The sequence below is a fragment of the Vigna radiata genome, chromosome 1, assembly GCF_000741045.1.
Source record: "Vigna radiata var. radiata cultivar VC1973A chromosome 1, Vradiata_ver6, whole genome shotgun sequence".
In the NCBI taxonomy this organism is placed as follows: Eukaryota; Viridiplantae; Streptophyta; class Magnoliopsida; order Fabales; family Fabaceae; genus Vigna; species Vigna radiata.
In genome coordinates, this window is record NC_028351.1 from 2,276,279 (window position 1) to 2,300,590 (window position 24,312).

At 31.9% G+C, this 24,312-nt stretch overlaps 2 protein-coding genes across 4 annotated transcripts; both read right to left on the reverse strand.

The window, feature by feature from the left end:
• Window positions 1-5,642: 5,642 nt before the first annotated feature.
• On the reverse strand, window positions 5,643-11,883 carry LOC106766319. The gene is made up of 4 exons (XM_014651055.2): window positions 11,727-11,883; window positions 10,885-11,061; window positions 6,232-7,535; window positions 5,643-6,053 (listed from the first exon to the last, which is right to left on the reverse strand). Exons 1-3 carry the CDS (start codon window positions 11,826-11,828, stop codon window positions 6,276-6,278), a joined length of 1,539 nt encoding a protein of 512 aa, XP_014506541.1. The 5' UTR covers window positions 11,829-11,883; the 3' UTR covers window positions 5,643-6,053; window positions 6,232-6,275.
• A 3,313-nt stretch (window positions 11,884-15,196) lies between these two features.
• On the reverse strand, window positions 15,197-23,798 carry LOC106774378 (glucose-6-phosphate isomerase, cytosolic). Of its 3 annotated transcripts, none has more exons than XM_022781754.1 (24): window positions 23,542-23,797; window positions 22,334-22,428; window positions 22,182-22,258; window positions 21,915-21,996; window positions 21,729-21,776; window positions 21,341-21,496; window positions 21,156-21,252; window positions 20,954-20,996; window positions 20,707-20,774; window positions 20,475-20,559; window positions 20,220-20,268; window positions 20,000-20,072; window positions 19,812-19,872; window positions 19,313-19,379; window positions 18,646-18,702; window positions 18,508-18,561; window positions 18,287-18,415; window positions 17,566-17,629; window positions 17,414-17,487; window positions 16,600-16,653; window positions 16,443-16,511; window positions 16,080-16,169; window positions 15,827-15,934; window positions 15,197-15,507 (listed from the first exon to the last, which is right to left on the reverse strand). In XM_022781754.1, exons 2-24 carry the CDS (start codon window positions 22,382-22,384, stop codon window positions 15,457-15,459), a joined length of 1,707 nt encoding a protein of 568 aa, XP_022637475.1. In that variant the 5' UTR covers window positions 22,385-22,428; window positions 23,542-23,797; the 3' UTR covers window positions 15,197-15,456. The 3 variants fall into 3 exon arrangements, with proteins under 3 accessions (XP_022637475.1, XP_022637477.1, XP_014516845.1); XM_014661359.2 differs by having other exon boundaries at window positions 15,215-15,507; window positions 22,334-22,410; XM_022781756.1 differs by lacking the exon at window positions 16,080-16,169 and having other exon boundaries at window positions 22,334-22,410; window positions 23,542-23,798.
• Between the last annotated feature and the right edge of the window lie 514 nt (window positions 23,799-24,312).

Genomic DNA, 24,312 nt, shown 5'->3' on the forward strand with positions numbered 1-24,312 from the left:
TTGCTGGTCCTGCCAAAAGTGGCCAACCATAGTACAAATAGCATCTTCATAGGTCACCAAATTCTCCCATGTAAATCATCACCATCATGTAGGATTTTTTAACACTTCCATGTTTCATCTCTGGGCTCTTGCCTTCGACCCTTGCTGGTGGGCTTGGATTTTACTGTCATACCATCTCAAATAACCCTTCCTTTTTCTCCACAAATGAAACCTAGACAGTTCACTAGTAAAACAAAAGAAAATGATATTTTAACATCATTTTTTGACACCATTTTGAACTACACACGTGTCAAAATGTGATTAAATGATTTCAAATTAAAAAAGTTGAGGCAGGAATATATTTGGAAGAGAAAAATCAAAGTTTATTTTTTTAATTTGAAATCGTCCAACCACGTTTTGACACGTATGCAGTGTCAAAATGGTGTAAAAAAATGATGTTAAAATATCATTTTCTTAAAAGGAAAGCTATATTAGTTCAAAATTTGTAAAAATCATTATTTCATTACAGACAATCTTCTTCCCAGGCAAACAGAAATTTGATACAATTTATAGGTGAAAATGCAATCAGTTGTCACCTTTCCCTGATCTTCAATCACAACGCTATCTTGCCTGCCTCCAAACGAATATATATATATATATATATATATATATATATATATATATATATATATATATATAATAATGGAAAGAAATATTCCAATTGAATAATTAATTAAGAGAAATGATGGACACACATAAGTTTTTTACTCTTTTCTTTTTTAGAAAAATACAACAAATTATTTTTTTATGATAATTTTATTTTTATATTAAATGTAAAAATGTATTACTTTACTATTACTCATTAATTAAATACTAAATACTGAATAATTAATTTCAATTTCCCCAAACATTTTTTATTAATTAAAAAAAACATACAAAAGTCAGTTTCCAGTGCAGTTTCTGAAATCGAAATGTAAAACTGTGCTGGTTCTGTAAATATAACACGATTTTTAAAAACTAAATTTAAAACTGTACTAATTCAATAAATATAACACACATTATTACAATTTGAAAAAACAAATTTCTAAAAGGAGTATACGTCCAAAACACTTTAGTTTAATAGACGTGGGATAGTTGTCTATTCTAACGGACGTGATGTTTTAAAGTATCTTCAAATGATTTTGGACATATATTTGAATAATTTTTTTCATAAATAGTTTATTAAAATTAAATTAAGAAAAAAATTATCTTTTATAAATTAATATTAATTTGTAAGTTCTTTTATGAAAAGTTCACAATCAAATAATAAAATATCAACTCATTCACATCCTTATTAGTAACACTATCTCTTAACCAAATCCAAAAGTTTCACTTATAAAAAACCTTAATATTCATTTTTTTTTTAATTTTGATTAACTTATTTTAATAAAAGTTTAATGCTAACAACAGTTTTGCTTATTAAATTCAAAATTGCTTTTCAAAGTTGGTTTTAGGTATGAGAGTTGTTTGCCGGAGGAGGCGCTTTGAAGGCAGATTTATGTTTGTCTGGGAAGAAGATTGTATGTAATGAAATGAATGATATTCACAAACTTTGAACTAATATAGCTTTTGTTTTACTAGTGAAATGTCTAATACCCATCAATGCAGGCAACCCACGAAGAATAGTTGTTCAGAAGCATCTTACATAATCACAACAAAACCTGCAAATATCAATCATAATTCTTAGTTAGTTTGCAATCTTTACTGAGACAACATAAATAAAGTACAGAAAAATACCAGCAATACACTCTTTCGAACATCCCTTTTACCATTGATTGAAATTTATTAACAACTACAAATTTTAGTTGGTTTCCCTTCTCACTTAATGAGTCTCTTCTTATTTTCTAGTTTTCAGTAAATTTATACAAATGAGAATCAAATACATAGTTTTTTAAGAACTTGTTAAAAGGGGCCAAATTCAATAAGGAACAACAACAAACTTTGTCCCACCAGGTGTGATGCTGTTATTTAAGAAAAAAAGTTAAAAAAAATTATAAGAAACTATTTTTCCTTCTAATTATTTTTCTTATCTCTCTACATATTACATGTATATAATGAGCACCACCAAACTCAAAACACTTCAATGTGCCTTAATAGGATAATTGTAGTTTACCATAAGGTCTTTTTGGAATTTCATTGATGATTCGCCTTTTGAAGGTTTGAAAACCCTATTCGGATCAACCTCTAGCAACTATACCATATTGGCCTTTTCTACCAACGCTAGAAACTCCTATATTTCTAATGGCATAAATACATTTTTCAGCTCATGTCTTAGCCTTCCCTCAAATTTTTGGCATCTTCATTCTTCCGTAATATTCTGGGTATAAAACTTCAAGAGATATTTAAATTTTACCACATACTCTTGTACAGATAGCCTTCTTTGTTGTAAGGTCAAAAATTTCGCCTTGCGAAATTTGCATTATTTGGAAAATATTTTTCCAAGAACCTTGTCTTAAAGCTCTCCCAATTCACAGCCTCACAATGAACCGTCATCAACTTTTACATACTATCCCACCAATATTCAGCCTCACCTTCCAATAGAAACGATGCATAGGTTAATTTATGTTCTTTTGAGCAAGTCATCACTCAAAAAATCTTCTCATTCTGCCTTAGCCATGAGTCAGCCTTATCAGGGTAGCCTCCCCATTAAACTTAGTAGGGTCATGTTTTAGGAAATCATTCAAGCTAGAATGAATTTTAGATACTTGATCAAGTTGTTGTTGTTGCATCTTGTTGACTATTCATTCCAGGGTTCAAGCGATTTCATCCATAGAAAAACATAATACATTTTAGCATACAATACATAACATTAATTTCTTCAAAAGAGACTAAATAGCAATTCACACCATAAACATAATAAAGCATAGAGTTTTACTAAGAATAACGAGTTCATTCCCCACAACCCCAAAAAGATTTTTGAAAACCATTGCTCTGATACCACAACCTCATAACATATCATCCTTTGACTCCTCTCAATATCATCCTTTTTGTTTCCATAATCCTTACAAGTATATTATGCTTACTCTTAAAGCCTTATGGTCAAACTGTTCTCTACTTGCTTCTTTAAGCCTTACAAGTATATTATACTTTACTCTCGAAGCCTTATGGTCAGACCGCTCTCTACCTACTTTCAAAAGCCTCTTAATTAACTATGCTTAAACTCAAAGCCTTATAGTGGAAACCAAATGAACTACTCTCAGATGTACAATTACGTCAATAAATATCATCTCAACATTACACAATATACATTATTTCATAGCTAACAATTCGTCATATTCACTCAACGTTACACAAAATCAACGAATCATATCATCTCATCCACCTATCTCAATTATATTCATTCATTAATCATAAATTGGTAATAACCTATTTCTACCACACAAATGTGAGAACCTAGAAAATAGAGTATTAGAGCTAATATGTGTTTTAAAATAATGAGACCAAGTATTTTAAAATCAAAATAACTCGCTTGTATAAATAGAATTTCTTAAACTCGTCTCATTGCTTAAGACACAAACCATCTTCAAAAGTCCTAAGTGAGATTATATATGGAAGTTAAACAGAGAAAGTGGGTTAGTGGATGAAAAAACGAATTAAGCTATGATTTCAAGTGGTAATGCCGATCTTGAGGTAAGGAAGTGTTAACAAATGGTGAGAACAACGAGGAGATTCAAGCTCTTGGTTTGGTAAGAATTGAGTAAGAGTTAGTCAAAGAGTATGAAGATTGGGGTCTGAAGTGAATGTGGCAAGAAGAATTCATTATATAGTTAAAGTACTATATCTAGTGGGTTTCTCAAAATGGTTGAGAAAGACAACTTGGAAAATCCTAGTTTGAGATGTCTCATAAGAGGATTAGGTACTAATCAAGCTAGTGACTTCGAGTCGAGAAGGATGCAGATCTAAGCACGATTACAAGTTAGTGGGTCAAGAAAAGAAAGTAGTTCAGGTTGGCACGTTGAAGAAGTGAAAATGGAAAGCTCAAGTTAATTTCATCATTGCAAAGTATGAGAGTTCTACTTTGGTAATGTGATATCATAATTGGAAACTATATAGCTTAAGAGTGGATATTAATAAAGCAATGTGAAATCATAAGAATGGTTGGGTTTAAGGGTGATCAAGAGTGTTAACGGTTGGTAGTAAAATCAGAAGACATGTGTGTGTGAATCATGATGATCCTAAAAAAAACATATAATTGAAGAAACTATTTTCTCACCACCAATGTACAACTATGTTTTATTATGCAATAAAATTTATTTAAAAAAAATAACTTTTATTTGTTCTTTAGTATTTTTCTATTTATTTTTTAAAAGATGTATATACTTTTTTATTTGAATAAATAACTTTTTAAATTAATTTATTTAATGAGTATTAATTAAATCAAATTTAATTTTTTTTTTTATTTTTTTATTTCTTTCAAATGTTACCTCATTTCTAATTTTAATATTTTTTCAACGTACGTCATTTTAGTTTTTCTTTTTTAAAATTTTAATTTACATATTAATTAAACAAAATATTACAATAATTACTTTTCATTACAAAATTAAAGTTACAAAAAAATAGGCAAAAAATTAAAAATAATAAATAAATTCATTATAATATAAAGAATAATAAAAATAATAAACTAATAAATACTTATATACTAAAAGCATTTGAAATAAATTGTTTTAATATATGTCTTATCAGTAACATTCTTGATCAAAGTAAACTAATTAGATTATAATCACGAACTTAATTATTTCTGTTTATATTATCTAAATTTAATCAATCCAATGAGCTAAAATTTCTATACCGATTATATGATTCATGAAGTTTGGAATAGAGGAGTAGGTGGATGTGACCATGAGAGAAAAACTCATGCAATTGTTTTTTCAGATAGGTTGGTAAGCCTTTAACCTAAATTGTTACTTCGAAATGACTTCACAACTTTTACATTTTTTCTATTTATAAAAAGGTTGAAAATTTTTCACTTCCTCAAACTCTAATCGGTAAGTTTTAATTTTTTTTATTTTAATTAGATACTATATTTTTATTTTAAATCAGTTAATTTAAATAAGTAATTTAAAAGTTTATTTAATTTTTTATTTAAATTATAAATTTATATAAATGATTTCAAAAAATTATTCAAATTTATTATTTTGTTCCTAAATGATTTATTTAGGATTGTGAAATAATGGGTTTAATTATACAAATACAATGAAAGAACTTGATTTATTTAAGATTATACAAATACAATGAAAGAACTGAATTCAATTTTTGTGTATAGTTTCCATGAATTCAAGAAATTAAAGAGTTTCCATGAATTCAAACATGTATACAACAAAGTAACACAGGTATGGACCTTTGGTTCCAATAATGGTTCTTTCAATTTCTGTATACAGCTTCAAGGACAAAAATATAAAACAAAATTTGTAGCTGTCAAATCAAAAATACGTGATGGATAATGATGGATAAAAGGGAGAAAAAAAGAATATTAAACCCATAATAAATATTTATTGTCTAGTTTAAGTTCATCAGATTTCAAAATAATCATATTTCCAATTCTAAAACTTTTCAAATTTCAGCAACTCCAATATGCAGCGTAGTGATGTTCTTGAGAAGAAAAATAAGACAATTACAAATCAGTATAAGTTCTAATCTGCCGGCAATAAAACTTTTCTTCATATAATTGTTCATAGTTTATGGAGAGATATAAAAATAATACCAACAACAATAATAATAATAATAAAAAAAAACATCCTACAAATACATATCTATTAGCTATCCAGGGTTGCCATCAACATGTCATGGAAGTGCTAAGCTAGCTTGAATTAAGCACTTAACATAGGCAATCAGTAGAAACAACACTTTTCTCTATATGGATAGAAATGCAGAAATAATTTAAAAACCAAAAAACTAGAGTGCCTAAATGTTTACAAAAACATCTTTGATGTGCTAAGAGAGACTAAGATAACAACCTCAAAGGTCTGCTATAGTTGAAAGCCTTAAGCACTCATATTGATATCAATATCATTTTGCAGTTTGCAGACAATGATAAGCTGCATAAAGAAAACAAGTATATCAGCCTGGTGCTTAAATCCAAAACAAACTAACAGATAACCCTTCATTTTGCTTTAACCAAATTTATCTTAGAACTTAATTCACATTCAAATAAGCCATGCTTCTTTTCCTAATTCAATATGGAGGAGTTATTGTGTGAATTAGAATTGAACAAACCTGATAAGCAACCTGGTGCTGGTTATTTGTAAAAGTTTCCTCCATTATGCTAGATTATGGAGTTCCCATGCACCATTTTGTTTGTCCTCCACCCTCCTCTTCACTGTGCTCTTCTTAGAATCAAAGTTTTGGTGTATGTTTCCCAAAACTTCTTTTTTTCGCTTCCTTTGGAATGTATATTTCAGAGGCTTACTTTCATCTACTTGACTGCAAGATCTATCTTTTTCTATAAAAGCTTCTTCATCTTTCATATCACTATTTGTAGATGAAACATCAACAACAACAACCTCAACTTTCATGTCAGAGCTTGGTCCTGTTAGATTCTGTTCAGCACTGTCTCCTGTATTCGATAACTTGCTATCCTTCTCAATTGCTTTCTCCACTAGCTCAGTGGCCCCATGCACAGGTTCTGCATCAGTCAAAAGTGCCACTGAATTCATATTTGCATCCTTTTCATCTTCACAACATTTGGCATTATCACAGACAGATGAGCACTGCTCAAGAACAAATGATGGTTTACAACTTCTAAAAGCAGAAGATTTAATTCCTAGATGTCTATGCCTTCTTCTCTTTCTTTTCCATCTGATAATGGCACTAAGGTTGATAGAAGGTAGAGAGCACACATCTTTGCTCAATTTGCTGCTGTCATTAAAATGAAATTTACAAGATAGAAATTGAGACCTGTACCCGGAAAATATCTTCCATTTTGGTATTTTAAGGAGCTTGACATGCTTACTAATTTTCATTTCCTCAGTCAGTGCACTAAATTTTGCAACTTTCCCATCAACATCTTTAGCAATGACCCCAAGTTTTTTACCATAACGTTGATTGTGTACGTCTTGCATGAGCAGCTTTTCATCCAGCAAATTTCCTTCAAGTGCACGGATTCTCTGAGTAAATCCATTTCGGCAAAGTTCAGAATCCTTGCTTCTTGTGATGACCGAAGCAAAGTCAGAGTCATGGCCAGAAGAATCCTCCAAATTACAGATGTGCAATTGCTTCTTATCTAAGATGTTCATAGTCAGTGATTTGTTTACCACATCACAGCTTGTTATACATTCAAGTTCTTTATGAGGAGACGATATTGAAGTCTTAGGTTTTATACTAACACAAGTTGCAACCTGCTTTATGTTCTGCCCATTCAAAGGCAGCACCTGGTTATTCCTTATCTTTTCTAGCACAAGGTATACATGCTTCAGTTCAGCCCTAAGATCTGTTACGACATCCTCAGCTTCATTCAACTGGGCTTCAAGCTCTTCAATTTTTCTTTGCTGCTGCAATGATGCTTTCTCTGCTTCAGCTGTCTGTTAACAAAGAAAGAATTAGTTTAAGGAAATGCATGGTCTAAGAATACCAGAAAAGGAAAAACACATCAAAGTGGGAATGCAATTACATAAGACAGTATATAAAAATCCAAGGATTCTTCAATCAATGAGAAACCTAACTACATAAACAACAATAAATTGAGTCATGTAATAAACCAAATTTCATTCTAAGATTTAAGATTTGTTTGTTGTTCTCCTACAAATCCTGACATGGGTATAACAGCTTATTGTCATCGTTGACTGATTGGATATAGGATGATACGGTAGGAGGCAGGGGAAGCAAGCCGAATGGTGGAAGGCGGGGAGAGGTCAAGCCGAACGGTAGAAGGCAGTGAGGATTCAAGCCGAACGGGGGAAGGTGGGGTGAGAAGTCAAGCCGAACGGGGAAGGTGGGGAGAGGTCAGGCCGAACGGTAGAAGGCGGTGAGGAATCGAGCCGAACGACTAAAGGCGGTGAGGAGTCGAGCCGAACAGCTAAAGGCAGTGAGAGCTCGACCCGAACGGCTAAAGGCGGTGAGAGCTCGAGCCGAACGGTGGGAAGTAGCAAGGAACCTGAACCAACCGATTGAAAAGTTACTATCTTAACTGTTGTAGCAGTTAGGATAGGCGGGAAATATTTAGTGTATTTAGAGCGATATTCTAGGGAAATATTTAGCACAAGATGGGCGGGAAATAATTAGTATAAATAAAGCTAGAATCTATTGTTAGGGTTAAGTTTTTTATTATTGAGTTTGTTGATAGGCGGCTATAGTCCTGTGAGGGAGGTTATGCTCCCAAGTAATTGAAGAAGGTTATGCTCCCAATTATCCTTGTTTACTTTTGTTTATTCAAAGAATTCTATCACCATCAATAAAAAAAATTCATTCCTTCATTATCATTCGTTCATTGTTCTATTGCTTGGTGTGAGTGTGTTAGAGGTTGTTCTGGTTAGGTTTCATACTCAGATACCTAACATTGACCACCCAATATTGTGGAGAAATGTATACCACCACTCCTCCAATCACTTGAATTTTTAGGACTTAGTTAACAGAGAAATGGCAATATATATGTAGTGCCTATATATATATATATATATATATATATATATATATATATATATATATATATATAGTGCAACTACGTGTAAGCATAAAAATTATGTTAATTCCACATATAACATGGAATTCAAGTGACAAAATGGTAAAGATATGTAATCTGAAGCAGGACATATCTCACTGGACAAGCAGGGAGGTAAAGATTTTTATGACTTTCAAAGAAGAAACAAGAAAATCCATCCAAGATTTTTAGATTATAAGTTTGTTCAAACTTCATTAAAGTCAATGTTATAAACCCCGGATTTGATTCCAAAAATGCTATAGCAAGATAAAATATATGGAAAAGCTGCTATTAGATTTTCTTTTGGTCTAATGTCTACTAAACATATAGATTCTCATAAAGGATGAAAATTACTAAAAATTAATAACATTCATAATTAACAATAAAAAGTCACAAGTGTCTTAAACATAACATATAAGTAATTACCAACAAAAGGAATGTGCCAATTATCATCTTCTAAATTCAATTCTTCTTTATCATTTTCACTATCATTACATCTATAGATTTAAATTTTTCAATTTGAAAAATAGGCCTTCAAAAAGATCCAGTGTCTTTGTTCAATGGGGATTTATGGAATCTAACACATAATGCCTCTATAGGGCCTGCTACTGCCTCTATTTGGTCCACGAAGGCCACAACAGAAACCCCTTCAACGAGTAGGGTCCTGCGTGCACCGCCACACACTATAGTACTATATAGTGCACCGTTAAAAACTCTGATGAAATTTGTAATCCAAATTGAAAGTTCATGACAGCTAACCAGTGGTGTAGACTGGAACTTGTAAATTGTTAAAATATCAATGGAAGAAAACTGAAATTTAGTTTTGACAGATATTTTACAGTTCCTACATTATGTAATTTCAAGTGAAAAACTTTTGACTTGCCAAAACAAAAGGATGATTAGAAAATAATAAATGCTTTGTTTTTGCTGGATTTGAAATTGAAAACAAGGCAAATTAATAAACTAAAAAATGCAAATCATGTGCGTAAGTTGACTACAAGATAGAATGATAAAATAAAAAAAGGGGAATTATACCACTGTTAGCATTAGCAAAGGAAATGCATAAGGTGGGAAGCAAAATCTCATAGGAAAGGGGAAGAACACTAAGCAGAGAATAAGAGGTTAATACTCAATTGAGTCAGCTATACACACACAATGAAGAATACATGTCCAAACAATCATCCTAAAACATCAAAGCATCCTACTGAAAACAAGATCAATGCTTACTTCAGAGGATAACAAAAAACAACTTGTTTAGGCCTTTTTCAATTACAAGCCAAAATGAAATACACAATAACAATATAGCCAAGAGTTGAATTTAACAAATTACTTCATCCAGAAAATGATAAATGTGAATTTGATAGAAATGGGATGAGAGTTGGATCTAGAAACAGTAACTAGAGACACAAGAATGTCTTTATTGATCTTAAAGAACTTCTCACAGAGAAACAGTTCTCAATTGAATTAGTCCAAGGTATTTCAAGAAACTTGAACCCTCCCACACAGAACTTTACAATTGTCCTGACAAACTTCCCTCTATACAATATTCCTGCCAACTATTAACAAACTTCCCTTATAAATAGTTTCTGCTCAACTAACCGACAACTGACCCAACCAACTTCTTTCTCTGACACACATATTAGATAGAAGATTTTTTGTTCTATCAGAATTCCACTTGAGCAACAAAATGAAAAACCTCATCCTACAAGCACATCACATGTGATCATAAGGATCTTCCACTTCAGATTCCAAAATGAAGCTTAAAGTAGGCAGAAACTGAAAAATTGAAGGTGAGGGTGCGGATCTAAAAGAACAACATCACTCAATCGCCAAGGTGCTTGTTTGGTGTGCCATACAAATCACTTTTGTCAAAAACAAATTCTAAGACTAGTTGATGTGTTTGACTACTATGGCTTCCAAAACAATTGACTCTGCATAATAGATTGATTCAGTGAGAGGTGAATGGTTCTTGATTCTACTACATCGTGCTTAAAAATGGAACGTGACCCGTAAAGTTTTCAAAACATACTAATAAATGCATTTAAAAGTGACTCTACTTCATCATTCACACAAAATCCATTCTTATAAACTGGCGTTAAATGCTCACTGCCAGTCAAATACAAATCTAACATTTCAATATCAATTAAATTAAAATCTAACATAACCAGATCCTCAAATCATTATAATCATCAAATAACCATAACAACCACAAAATTTGGCACTGAAAATAAAACCTTAGTATCCATCATCGTCTTCAGACGTATTAACATATGAAGAGCATTTTCTTTGGTTGCAGTGAGCTCCTGCTGGAGCATAAGTGCTCTCTTTTCCGACACCATTACCCGACCTGCAGACTCCTTCATAGTATTCAGAATTACATCTGCATATGCCCTCTTCAAAGCCATAATTTCCTGCACAACCAAATATACTTATACTGGAAGAACCACAATTATCAAAACTCAATCACATAAACATAAACACACAAAACACCAAACTTTCCCTGTTCTTCTCTAATCAGAATTTGAATTTTAAATCTATGTTATACTGAAATTCAATACAAACTTTTAGCACCCTAATTTTCAAAGCAAAATATTGATTCTAGTTGAAGTTTGAAGCTAAAAATAGTTAAACTGACATCTACCACAACTTTGATTACGCAAATTGTCACAGTAAAATATCAATTTCAACCATGATCAGATAACAGCACTAAAAACATTAAAGCTGAACTTGAAACAAACTTTTATTTCAGAAATTGTCACTCGGTAAAATTCTAATTCTAAAAGGAGAACAACAATGCAAAACAAAAAAGAAAAAAAGAAACAGTTAAGGAACTATATATACGTTCTGTACATAAATCAAAACAAAACAAAAGAACCAAAAATCAAAACTAACAACATATCATTACAAAAATCAAATTTTGAGGAAATGGGTGCGTTTGAATAGCCATAAAACCATCAGAGTCGTCAGATGTGGCGCTAAAGGCGACGGAGATAGCAATCAGTGATGGTGACGTTAGGTAGTTAGGTTTGTTTTTAAAAAATTCAAAATTTCAAATTTTGAAGATAGCCAAACTCACATGAGATTGATGCTGTTGCATTGGAGTGGAGAAAGAGGAATGGGGAGTGTGGAAAGGTTCCGGTTGAGAGGAGAGAGAAAACTTTCTCTCTCTTCCCTCCATTGTTGCTGCTTGAACAGTAGTGCCCAAATGAGTTTCTGTTACTTAGGGGCAGTTATTGACAATTTTCTTTTGCTTTTATTTGAATTTTTAATCTATCTTTATTTATTAAAAATAACTTAACTGAATTGAGAACAATATTTCAGTTTAATTATTTTACTTTAATCAGGAAAACATTAAAGTTTTAATTAATGTGTTTATTTACATTTTGTTTTTGTTAAATTAATTTTATTTTTTAAATTTGAATGTTTCAGAATATAGTTAATTATTTAAATTTATTTTTTTAAATGTTAGAGCATGTTATTAAGGAAAGAAATTAGTTTACAAAATAATTTAAAAAAAAAATAAAAAAATAAGTTGTTTTCCTGAATATCAAAATGTTTAGTTTATGACTATTACTTTTTTTTTCTTTCATTTTTCACATTTTTTTTAAAGTTGATTTTATTATGTTCAAATAAGATAATTCATATTAAGATCAGTTTTCAACGAAGTCATAGTGATATTTGAATATTTATTGTTTATCTAGATTTAAAACTCTTATATTTAATTATATCACTTGTATAGAAAAATCTTTTTATACCGGTTAAAAAGATTTTCTATACCAATCTGTAATTGGTATAGAAAGTTTTCAACTTTTTATAATGGTTAACTACTAACGAGTATAGAAACTGCAATCGACATCTTCCACTAATGCTCCTCCCATGATGTTATTGAGCTCTTCCTTGATTTTTTTCATCCAACATTGATTAGAAATCTTCCTCCTCTAAATCGATATCTACTTTCTCTCAATTCGCATTTTTCTTCTTCTTCTTCCTTTATCGCACGCCAAAGAACAACTTGTCAGGTTTCGTTTGAAAGCGATGTTTGCTTTTGAAAGAGAAGACGTTGTTGTCATCATATTCTCCGAACATTAATAATCGGACTGCAAGTGAGTTTAACCAATGTGAAATTGTTGCACTTATTTGCATCACAAGTGTCATCAAAAAATGTTGCACTGTACTTCTAGCACAGCCACGTAGAACCGTGCCTGAAACATATTTGCCACCACGAACATCACATGAAACCATGTACTACTAAGCTTATTTGCATTATGTTTCACTAAAACCCTAAACGAGGAGAGGATAACCTCAACCAATGACGAGTTAACCATTACAAAAGTGATAACACGAAAGGAACCAAAGCACAAGAATCACCAAATCAAACTTGAGCACGAGAGTCACCAAACCAGAGCACGAGTAACACCACCACAACACATTGATGATGACAAGAACTAAATGTGAATGCCAATGTAAACGAAGGATGAACACGAAAAAGAACAAAGATGAAGCCAACAACAAAGAGAAGAATACAAAAATGCTAAAGAGAATGAAAATAAAGACAAATAAAAAAGAAAAGCTTTAGAAGGAATAAGAAAATTCATTTTGAATTAAAAAAATTAACTTTTTATATCATTTTAGACTCCAATAAGTATAAAAATAATCATAGATTATTACATGCTTTTCCCATATTATTTTCTATTCCAATTCTCATATTTATAAAACTGTCACCATTCCATTATATTATTTATTATACTCGAAGAATTAGAAGGCAAAAATTGTTTTTTAATTAATGTATATAACTAGTATAATTTTATCAATTTTACATTCAGAAATTATTATAAATTACTTCAAATAATTATGACAGACTAAAAATTCTACCTCAGCCAATGATACATTTCACTAATCTAACTCAATACTACTTAATAAATGAGAATAAAGTACCTTTTTTTACTCTAGGACAGTGTATTTACTAGCAAAATCACTTTTATACACCTTTAAAAATCCAAATTTTGCTACTAAAACTTCTAAAGAAGAATAAAGAAACTAAATGTTTATTTTGGTATAAAAGTATGATGATATGCCTATTGTTATCTTCTTATGGATAACATTTGTTTAACAAAAATATCTTCAAAACTCATATTTCTATAAAGAGACAAAATAGAATATATATGAGAAAATTATATTTTTAAAGAAAATTCAAAATCTTACAGGTCTGAATTTAGATATAATATATAAAAAAAAATCAATTAATCTATTTAAAAAATAAAAAATTGAAATAAATCTAAACCCAAAACGAGAATCCACGCGAGTACCGCCTTTGTAGTTCGACGTCGTTTTTTAGAGGCGGGAAATCTCGCAGTGTTCTGCAAAAGCTGGTCGTTGGTTTTCGCTTTTCACTTTTCTAATTATTATTATTATTTTTAAAGATGGAAATGAAATATTTTTTTTTTAAATTTCAAATGTGTGGAAAAGTGAGAACGTTGAGGGTTGAATGGGAGACAAAGACGTGGGTCTGCCTCCAATCCATTACTTATAATGATTTCAAATTATTGGTATTATCATCATTGTAAATAGATTTGTCTACAAGATAAAAAGAAATAGTAATTTCTAAAAAAATAAAATAGTAATTTCTAAAACAAAAAGTTGTCCAATATTCTTAAGCATTATATCAAATTACTAATAGCTTATTAGCAATATTAAGATTAACAATAATGTTATCAACATATTTATTGTCTTCCTAACTTTAAAATTCGTTGGAAAACACAAAATTAATTAAAAAAAATATCTATTTACTGACATCCAATAATTAAATTAAGAAAGTGTATTAAAAAAATATTGGTAATTTTATTTAAATAAAAATAATTAATAATTTGAATGGGTTAGCACACTGCTTTTCGTTGCTCGACTACAGTAAATCCTGTGCCTCAAGACAATTAATTACTTTGGGCACCCACATGATGTTTTCATACACCATCTGTTTTGACAAAATGTCTATTTTACCCTTTGTGATTTATATCGACAAAATTCTGTTACGGGTCAAGTAGCAGAAATTTACTATCTGTGTCCGATTCAACATGTGACAAAAGTATGGTACAATAGTAAAAGATAGTTTAGTCTTTTTCTATTAGTGTGGAAGTGCAATTACTAATTGCGAGGGTGCAGGGAGTAATAGCCTCAAAGTTTTCTCAAAAGATATAGTTGAAGGTTAAGGTTTTGTCCAGCTTAAAGGTAGGTAACTCATTTACTAAGCATTGGTTTTTTTTTCCAGTTTTGAATATTTGAGTTTTCAAGTTCGTTTCAAACTTTACTATTGGAAGTTGTTCTAGTTTATACAGTTCATAAACAAATGTTTCTATGTATACTTTTGTCTGTCTAAAGATAAAATACAAAATTTAGATACCATTTTTAGTGTGTTTTTGGTGTTGTTCTCAAGTAGTAATTAGAGTGTCATCTCCAATAACTAGTATGGCTTTTATTGTATAATTTATCAGGCTGAAACTCTTATCTTAATTAAAACAGTGCTAAAAACAATACTGTGAAACTGTGCTTAAGTTTTATCAGACAACAAACTATGCTTGATACTAGTTTTTCTTCAAATGGCTTTCAAAATCCAACAAAACATAAGGCAAGATTTTCAAGACATCATTTCACAACAAAATTGAAGGATGACTGTAATATGCCAGAACTACTTAATTAGTTCAGAAACATAAGTTTGAAGGTTGCTGTGTAACCTGTCACAGCTTATATGAGATTGGTAACAACACTTTGATCGAATATCAAGATAAAAAATAACATTCCTCAAGAAAAGGCAGTTATATTTTAGGTAAACGAGTTGGAAGATCAGCTGGTACATCTGCACTTGCCTGTCATACAAATAAACAAATCTATTCAGTAATCTTCTAAAATGAAGCAACAAGAGCATGTTAGCAAAGTCTCTTATATATCAACCAAGAAACAAAAACCTTGATAAGAAAAACATGTAATTCTTGAACCATGTTTGATCATCTTATATTTTCTAGAAAAATATTTATTGTAATCTCATCTGGTAGGAAAAGACTTTCTCCTTGTTGTAGATTAATATTTATTGGGTGAAGAATTCAAAACCAAGGTTCAGTTTCAACATCAACAAATACTCCAATTAAGAAAATAATTCTTCTTGGAATAGCATATGATCTACCATACCTGAAGGTATCTTGTCAACATAGAAGTAGTACTGAAATTAAAACCTTGAACTGGTTTTCCTAGTGTACGGGATGCATTGAGTTGCTTTCTCACTTGAGTGGCTAACGACTGAATGAACATTGTGAAATTCATCAAAGTCAAATTAAGTGCATATTGATACGAAATCTCGTCAGAAAGAAACAACTATAGCACAGAATTTTTCATTGCCAGGGATAGAAGTAAGAACATAAAGGGTCACTTATCAACTGCTAACCTTCCCAAGCTCCACTCCCCACTGGTCAAAAGAATTGATTCCCCAAATAAAACCTTCCACAGCAATTCTATGTTCATAGATTGCCAACAACTGGGAAAGCAGATAGGAGATATTAGGGCTAAAAATTCTATTTTCACAGCCTCATTAAAGAAAAGCATCAGTATAAAATGCTTAAGTATGGAAAATCCACATATGACTGGAACATTTTGTATATTGAGAGGTAAGATCTAAGGGTAGGAAAAGGATATTTTTAGGATGGACATGCTCAATGGAACGAAGATACTGATAAATTCAAATTCCAGCAAACAGGAAGGAATTATTTCCTCTCTAAATGTTCATATAATAAGAGGAGGGACTTCAAACCTGTCCAATGTTGTAGGCATTCAATGATGGAAGCAGAAGGCTGAGAGAAGGTCGATTCCCGGAAAATGTCTGCAGCATGAAGAATACAAACAGTGAGGGGACTGGTGATTCAATAGTGATAAGTCATGAAGTAGCATAGAAACAGAAGGGAAACTACCTTGTGTGGCACAAGATGTGGAGGAACATTCTCCTTCTGCAACTGTTCGGATGTCTGTTAAAAGAAAGATTGATTTAATTAACCCTCAAAACAAGTAAAAAATATGGATGTAAATACAGTATAGAACTGCTAAAAAAACTCCAACATAGGAATCTTTGAGAAGAATGCTCATGACATGAAAATTGTTCCAAACTGGATTTTGGCCATTGCCTCACTGGCCAGAGTAAATTACCCAATATTTACCTCCTTCAGTCCAACCAAGTACATACCATATATTCAAGAAGGCAATGAAAAAGAGGATGTCATCTTCAATCAATTATATCGGACAAAATCCTTTGTTCCCTAACTCAAAGGGTCTCTCGCTCTACAACAAATAAAAGCTAAAACACTCAAATAAAGGATTTCCTCCCACACATCCTAGCCTTCAAGCATCACCTCTAACTTTAACAGCACGAGAACACCAAACACCATCACCCTTATGCCTTGGGTCATGTATATGGTTAGGCCCGATTCTTGCACAAAACAAGAATAATCTTGAAGATACCAACATCGAGAATCTTGTTTATATTGTGAAGCTACCGGTTCAATTTAATTTCCAATTTCCATTTTATTAAAAAAACCATGAATTAATCGCTTCATTGTTTTATGATTTTTTATATTCTTTTTATCTACATCGGATCTTGAGAAGAGAGAAGCAATCGGACTACTTGATCCATAAATAAGAAAGACAGCACATATATACCTTCTCATATGGAAGTGCTCCCTTTGTTTAGTTAATGAATATGAATTAGATTTAGAGAAACTACTTGTGTACCTTCCCGTAGGCAAGTGCATCTGGTTGTGCAAAAAAGTTTGACATTAGCTCATCATGGTTGCTCACCACCTCTCCTGCACAGAAAGTGCATGAATTATAAATTACATGTCTCAAACCAAGATAACCAGAGTGTAAACATCAAACCAGCTTACCACTCAAGTAAACAGGTTGCTGACTTTTCACAACCCCAATAAAGTCACAAGGAATAACACGTCCCTGGAGACCAAGAGATGGATATAGATGTGTTATTTCACAACAAAGTCATCATACTGAGACAAATGTAACATTTTAAATTCATGAGCACATTGGATTGCACACATCAGAGAATGAATATTATCAGACTACAGGGTACCTGAAGCAAATAAAAGAAATAAGCTTAAAGATTGAAATAAATTCAACTTTTTGGTATGATTGATTCCTCTCCCAAATTCTAATGAATAGAAAAATTTGTAGAAATTCTTTAATGCTATCCAATAACAATTTGTCATCTAGTTTATGCTGGAATGCCCATGTATGATATATATCCAAGTATGACTAACTTCTGATTTGTTTTAAAGCATAAGGAAAAATCCTAAATGCAGTTTAAAATGTGCCACTCAGAAAATTGTGTTTAGAACTGACAGGAGAAAACTAACTTATGAAAGATAAACCATGAGTCCATATGCAACGTAAATGATCTGCCGAGTAATCACCACTTGACTCAAAGGTCAGCATAGAGGAAGGGTAAAATAATCTTCCATTAAACTTGTATGTGACCTTATGTCCTCATCAATCATAATATAAATTTTACCCAAGCATTAACGTGCAAACTGCACAAATTAAATTAAAATTCAAAATGTCATGACAACACAAATATTGCTATCTGTATCTCACCTGGTGTATAAGTTGATAAAAACTGTGCTGCCCATTTGTTCCTGGTTCACCAAAATCAATTTCACCAGCCTCAAATGGTAGTGGCACACCATCAATTGAAACACCCTTGCCATTACTTTCCATGCTAACCTAGTTTGAACATACACTAAACAATATGAATAAAGAGGGAAAAAAATGAAAATGCCTGAGCATTCAATTGCAAGACAATATAGCAAACATACCTGTTGAATGTGAGGGGCAAACTTCTCCAGGGCTTGAGAATATGGTAAGATAGCCTGGGTGTGAACCAACGTTTCAGTTATTGAAATAATAAAGAAACATAAGGAGTTGTTCAATAGAACAAATGGCAAGGTACTCACTCGGGCAGGATATCCAAGAAATGAGACATTCCATACACTCAACAGTCCCAAAAGCACCTGGCCCGTTGAAAATTGAACATGTCATCTTGCATTTGTTAAAGAAACATCACTACTGCCATATAGATGTATAATCCCAAAAAAAGGAAGGATTCATGTGGTTAATCATTACTCACTCTCCATCAATTATAGCAGTTTCCAAACCATGAAATCCAATTCAAATTTTGGGAGCAACAAATTGTTCATCAAACAAGGTCAAGGAAGCACTGAGTAGAGAGAGAGCACTAAGTAGGGAGAGACAGGCAGAGAGTGAAAGTAGTATCAGGGAGACCATGAGGATTGCCTTTACATACTGTAATTTTACACTATTCTTAGCTAACAACTTGGCTTTTCCCAATATTAAGAAAAAGTAGTCACATGACCCTTCTTTTACCTAATTGACGTTGGACTATATTCTAAGACTATTACTATCTCAACAAAACCAGCCTTTGACCTCCACTAGTAGCATAAGCTTTTAGACACGACAATGGATCGGTTTATGATAATTACTTTCCAGCCACTAGATTGAACAAAAATAAATGGCTTAAAATCTGTCTAACATGTGCAGGAGATCCATTAGTACAAAAAAACAAACATTGAAAGACACAAAGGCTGCTGTAGGGGTTCTTACAGGTAGATTTCTTTCAAATTGTTCTGAATACATATGTTGATCAATGCTGGAAGCCCCATTTAAAAACCTTCAAAAAAGAAACGTAATGTCATGTACAAACCAAGCATATGAACAAGAAAGGATACTTATTCTATCAAATAGGAACCAAAACAACAGATAAATAAATAAAATGAATAGATGGATGAATCTTTACCGTCCTGGAACTAAGGCTATAAGCCAAGAGAAAACCTTACTTTCTTTCCATTAATTTGCACAAAGAAAATATAGAAGCATTGGAGGCATTATAAATTAATTACCAACTAGCTATTATTATGAAGTTGAATTTCCTTTTTTTTTTCTATTTTTCTAATTAAAAGATAGGAATGATATAGGGAATGCAATGCTTGCTAGAGTGCATCTATAATAAGTTATGCTAAAAATACAATGAAATAAGCTAAAGTTAGGACCATTATTATCAATGAAAAGAAATTCCTGCTCATAGCAATAATAAATCACATACTTCTCAATTACTGAGAAACCATATTGTAGGGATAATGGCAATACTCCAACAGCACTGCAGACTGTAAACAACACGCCAAATAATAGTTAAAATCAAATTACTTCTCTTATTCAATAAAGGGCAGCATATTGCAGGGGCTCCCATCCAGTAAGATCAAGGAAAAGTAGACATTTGCAAAAAAAAGTTACCACTATATCGGCCACCAACCCAGTCCCAAAATGCAAAAGCATTATTAGGATCAATGCCAAACTTTTCCACAAGCTGCATCAGAAATGAAGACAACAGAAAAAAGAAAACTGCAGGCTCAGCCCTGAACAATTGATATATGTCTTCACACGGAAACCACACATAGAATTTTTAACATATTTTGATGAGTTAAGCAAAACAAAAAAGAACAAATGGCCATACTGTGCGATTGGTACTGACTGCCACCATATGTTTTGCAACTGCTGAGGGCCTGAAGGTAAAATAAAATGGTAAGCCAGTCTTCAGATTACACTTAACATTTCTATTTTACATAATTATGGATATGTTTTGAAGGGGAAATTACCAGATGAAGACACAATGCTTAATACTAAAGTCTAAAAGGTAAAAGCCCAGAAAAAGAACCAGATTAAGAATTATACTATTACTCTTGAAAAATAGTTTTAACACTACACTCACCCTAGGGCAGAAGAAATCCATTCCCTTAGTGTTCGGGCATTCAACATGGTCTCGGCAGTTGTAAAAGTCTTTGAAACAATCACCACTACAAAAAAAAAAAAAAAAAANAAAAAAAAAAAAAAAAAAAAAAAAAAAAAAAAAAAAAGAGTTCCAACAGTGTAGAAAACAAGATGGAATCCCAGACGCTTAAGTCAAATATCAAGTAAAAAGGAAAAGGCAAAACCAGACTTACCTAGGGTTGTTTCAGGATTTAGTCCCGTGATATTCCTAGCAACATCAATTGGATCAACATTTGCCAGACTGCACATACAAGCATATATTGATTTCGTGATAAGTTTAACATAATGAAGAGGTTAACCTTGTCACCACTAAATGAGATGAATAGTAGTATAAAATTAACACGAGGGGAGTGGAATGCATACTAGAATTGGATAGCAACAAACCAGACTTCAAAAACCAAAGTGATATCAGATACTTACAACCGTAGCTGACGCCCTCTTGCAGATTCAATAGCTTCAGGATCTGAAAGATGTGATAGAAACAATATTCAGCACTTCTACTTGCTTGAAGATAATATACATGGTTCTTATGTTCATCTACATATGTACTAAAAAACGTACAAATATAAGAAGAAAGGCTGATTATGTGAATACCACCAAGAAACCAGAATGAGTCAACAACCTGTTTGAAGAGCTGTGTGCACAAATAATGGACCTAAGAAACTGCCACCAATACCAACAGCAACAACATCCTTCAATTCCTTTCCTGTAGCTCCAACCTACAAAAATATAATTTATACTCTTTAAGTCTACATCAACAATGTCCATATACCACAAAAAAGTACAAAAAACTGGCCAGTATATTACCCAAGATCCACTGCGAATCCGTTCAGAGAACTCCTTGATCTTGTCCAGAACGTTCCAAACATCTGGGACAACATTCTTTCCGTCACTCTGTATAACAGAGTCTCTTGGAGCACGAAGAGCTACATGAAGTACTGATCTATTCTCAGTGCTGTTTATCTGAAATTCCAAGAAAAATAACAAGAAAATGTAGCAATTGTGTCCACATCATATATACATGAAAACTTTTTGAATACAAAGTTTCCCAGTGTAGAAGTGGGAATTGCAGAAACCGTTTAATAAAAACATAGTTGAGAATTAACACCTTTGTTCCAGACGGAGAAAAACATTTAAAATGCAAGTATGACATGAGCATATGTACAGCTCAGTGGTTCGGTATACAGGAACTTACATGTTCCCCATTGTACATCCGGTTTATCTTTTCCTTGAGGGATGCAACCTGCGTCACATCCAGAGATATAGTAATCAGATGACTTCATTTCAGTTTGATAAAGGACCTTTTATGTATCTAAAAGGACATGACTGAGGGCCACAAGATAAAACATGTTGTCCAAATATATAGAAGCACTGAACTAACCTCCGCCAATTTGAAGAGTTTTTCCCTTGTTTCAAGAGTGGCTAACTGCCTCGAGTAATCCAATAGAATTCCATCAAATTCACTTCAAAGAATGCAGAAATCCGAAGGTTAGACATCAAGACATTGCAAGCACATTGTAGTGACTCAACTTTTTTAGCACAAAATATTTTCAATTCCTAAATGGTAATGTCCTAATTTTATTGATACAGTTATAAAAGAATATAATAGGTCATAAGGTTATAGAGTTTCATAAATTAAGCGTCATACACCACCATTGACCGGGATCTCTCCTCATCACTCAATAAATCACGTAAGTGAGTCTCTTTAACATCCACAGCGTGGGCCTGCACAAATGATATGCAATTAGTAGAATGCTTCACTAGCTCTGAATTATAATCTAGGAAGTGATTATCCATCACCTCTAACTCCTTCCATGGCTGAGTGTCACAGATGAGAGTGGACGAAGCCATTTGGAATTATAATTGATAGATTTTTCCTGCAGATAAAGAAAAATCTACAGGTGAAGATAAACAAACAGAAAACAACAACAAAAAATATGTTGAAGCCTCTACATTGAAGATATAGACTATATGCCAATAGGTACATGGTCAATACTAATAATAAAAAAGTATGAAATGTCAACAGCCCTCCATACGTTGAAGAACTGGAATGCTTAAGATAAACTGCATAAAACAACTAAAATCAAATTCAATGTCAAGAAAGATGTAGTTTTAAGCTGGAACGCATGTACATCGTACATGAAATGAAACCAACTTTATCTAAGATGCTTATTGCAAGGATGATAATCCTATTGCCTTCCATTTATAGAGGGATAACTCATTTCTAAGAATAAAAGAAAACAACTTTAAACTTATAGGATAGCAACTGTACCAGAGATTTGTATTCCAATAATTTTATTTTATTCTATATACTATAAATATTGATTCATACGAAATAAAAAATTCCAAATGGAAAACCATTGTTGTTCTCCATAAAATAGAGAATGATTATTTTATTCGTTAAATGATAGCCTCCTGAGGTCAGGCTGCGGCATTTGTTTAAGTTCAATCATGAACAAAAAAAATAACACAACAAAGTGGCTAAAGATTATTCAAAGACTACGCAAACTTAACACTGAACCACGTTTATGTAGGCCAACTCCTCAAAAAGCTACATGACAAAGTATTAGGCATTCAATTCATTTTAGCTACTAACTCAGTAAATCAACTGCTATTGAAAAGGAAAGGAAAAGTGAAATCAATACCCCGATTGGGGTCAGGTCCATTCAGGCATGGACCTTTTATATAGACTCAAATGAAGTTTTATAACCAAAACCAACACAATTGAATCAAAATATGCATTGATAAGAATTTAAATACGAAATGAGTAACTAGGAAAAAAGCAAGATCAAAACAACAAATGAAAACCCTCAAAATCCAAATAAAATCATCAAATTCACATAAAACATCGAAGAAACATGAAACTTTAAAAACAGCACTAAACAACATGCAGATGCCCTCTGTTTCAAAAAAAAAAGTTCAATGTTGAAAACAATAAACAGAGCATCCAGACACTTGGCATTGTTGGCTAAAAGCGTGAAAACAGAGAAATGGGTTCCGTTTCAAACCTGAAAAAGGAATGAACTTTGGGAAGAAATGGAAATGGGGTGTCACGAAATAGGATTCGGAAGGCAAAAAGATGGTGGCGATCAGAAAAAGCAAAGTGGGTCAGGATTTGAAAGTTGGTTTTGATTTGAAGCAATGTTATTGTATTGTGTGAGAAAGTTACAATGAAAAGGTGACAGATTCAGGTTCTGTGGATGGAAATAGATAATTTGTAAGCTCACGGGAATGGACCCTTACAACTAGTAATGGCACACAGATACAACCATAGTAGGAGTGGTATCAACTACAAACAAACAAAACAAAAATTAATATTTTTTTTAGTTTCAGAAACTGAAATATATCTTGAAGTTGGACAATATTTTTTATACGATTTTTTTTATTATTTAACTCATCTTATTCAAACTATAATTGGATTTGATAAGATGAATTAATGTAATTATTTATCAAGAGTAAAATTTATATTGGTAAGTAAAATTATGAGTTTAAATTTTATATGTTTTGTAATATTTAAATTAAATATCTTATGAACTGAAATACTTTTAATTGATCTTTTATTAAAAAATATTTATATATATCGTGTACTAAAAATGTTTTGGTTTTTAATTAATTTATTCTCATTTAATAGTTTTATGTCTCATAAGTTATTTTTATTATACTGATAATTTTATATTAATTATTATATTAATAATAATTGGTTAAAACAAACAAAAATCATGCTTAAAGTAGTTAATTAACATACATTTGTATCAAATGAAAGAAAGATTACATGTGAT